We start from the raw sequence: 1,047 nt of genomic DNA, 5'->3' as shown, positions 1-1,047 counted from the left end.
CCCAGCAGATGTGCGGTATCAATATCATCGCGTTCTACTCTACTACCGTGTTCAAGGAGGCCGGTATGTCTGACTTCAAAGCCATGATAGGCTCTTTTGGCTTCGGCCTGGTGAATTGGCTATTCTCTTTCCCTGCGTTCTGGACCATCGACACTGTAAGTCTGTCTCCATCATGGTATTGCAATATCACTGACCTTTTAATAGTTCGGTCGCCGAAGTCTACTCCTTTTCACGTTTCCCCAAATGACTTGGACACTCCTTGCTGCTGGCCTCTGTACTCTTATTTCGAAAGACACAGGAGATCTTCGTACTGCTCTCATATGTCTTTTTGTATTCCTCTTTGGCGCCTTCTACTCTCCTGGCGCGGGCCCCGTTCCATTCACATACGCCGCCGAAGTCTTTCCCCTTTCCCACCGAGAGACAGGTATGGGCTTTGCCGTGGCCACTTGTTTCTTCTGGGCCACTGTCCTTGGCATATCATTCCCCTTTGTCCTTGAGCAACTTCAGACCGTTGGTGCCTTTGGTCTATATGCAGTGTTCAATCTGATCGCTTTCATCATGATCTTCTTCTGGGTTCCTGAGACGAAACAGCGGACTCTCGAAGAGCTTGATTGGGTATTTGCTGTGACTACAGGGAAATTTGCTTCACATCAGCTTCGTGTTGCGCTTCCGTATTGGTTCAAGCGGTCGGTGCTTTTGAAGAAGGATACTACTAACAAGCCTCTTTATGAGTTTGAGATTGTTGATGGCACTGGTACCTGCGAAGCTAAGGGTGCGAGCGAAAGAGCATAGGATTTGTGACGGCATTGACAAAGGACCAGAATGAATGATGCCAGTTTTAGGCTCAGAATAGAATCAAGACTGAATTCAAGAGAACTGAACTTTACCGTTCCAACCATCGTGATGCCTCAAAACTGGTGCTCATTGTCACATACTAGCCCCTCAAAATGCAGGAATATCACAACGGACTCTCATAATAGGCTCGAAATAAATTGTAGAAATAAGATAAGAAAGCAAAAAGAAACAAAAGAAACATACAACACCGGG

General features: G+C 46.4%; 1 protein-coding gene across 1 annotated transcript; it reads left to right on the top strand.

Moving 5' to 3' along the window:
- Positions 1 to 65: 65 nt before the first annotated feature.
- FIESC28_11374 (uncharacterized protein) lies at positions 66 to 792 on the top strand (the record flags this gene model as incomplete). Its single annotated transcript, XM_031165498.1, has 2 exons — positions 66 to 155; positions 205 to 792. The coding sequence occupies 2 exons, from the start codon at positions 66 to 68 to the stop codon at positions 790 to 792; spliced, it is 678 nt and encodes a 225-aa protein (XP_031010443.1).
- Positions 793 to 1,047: the final 255 nt, after the last annotated feature.

The sequence above is a fragment of the Fusarium coffeatum genome (genome assembly GCF_003316985.1).
Source record: "Fusarium coffeatum strain FIESC_28 chromosome Unknown BRIP53273_contig_390, whole genome shotgun sequence".
Taxonomy (NCBI): Eukaryota; Fungi; Ascomycota; class Sordariomycetes; order Hypocreales; family Nectriaceae; genus Fusarium; species Fusarium coffeatum.
This window is presented reverse-complemented; position numbering and strand designations above follow the sequence as displayed.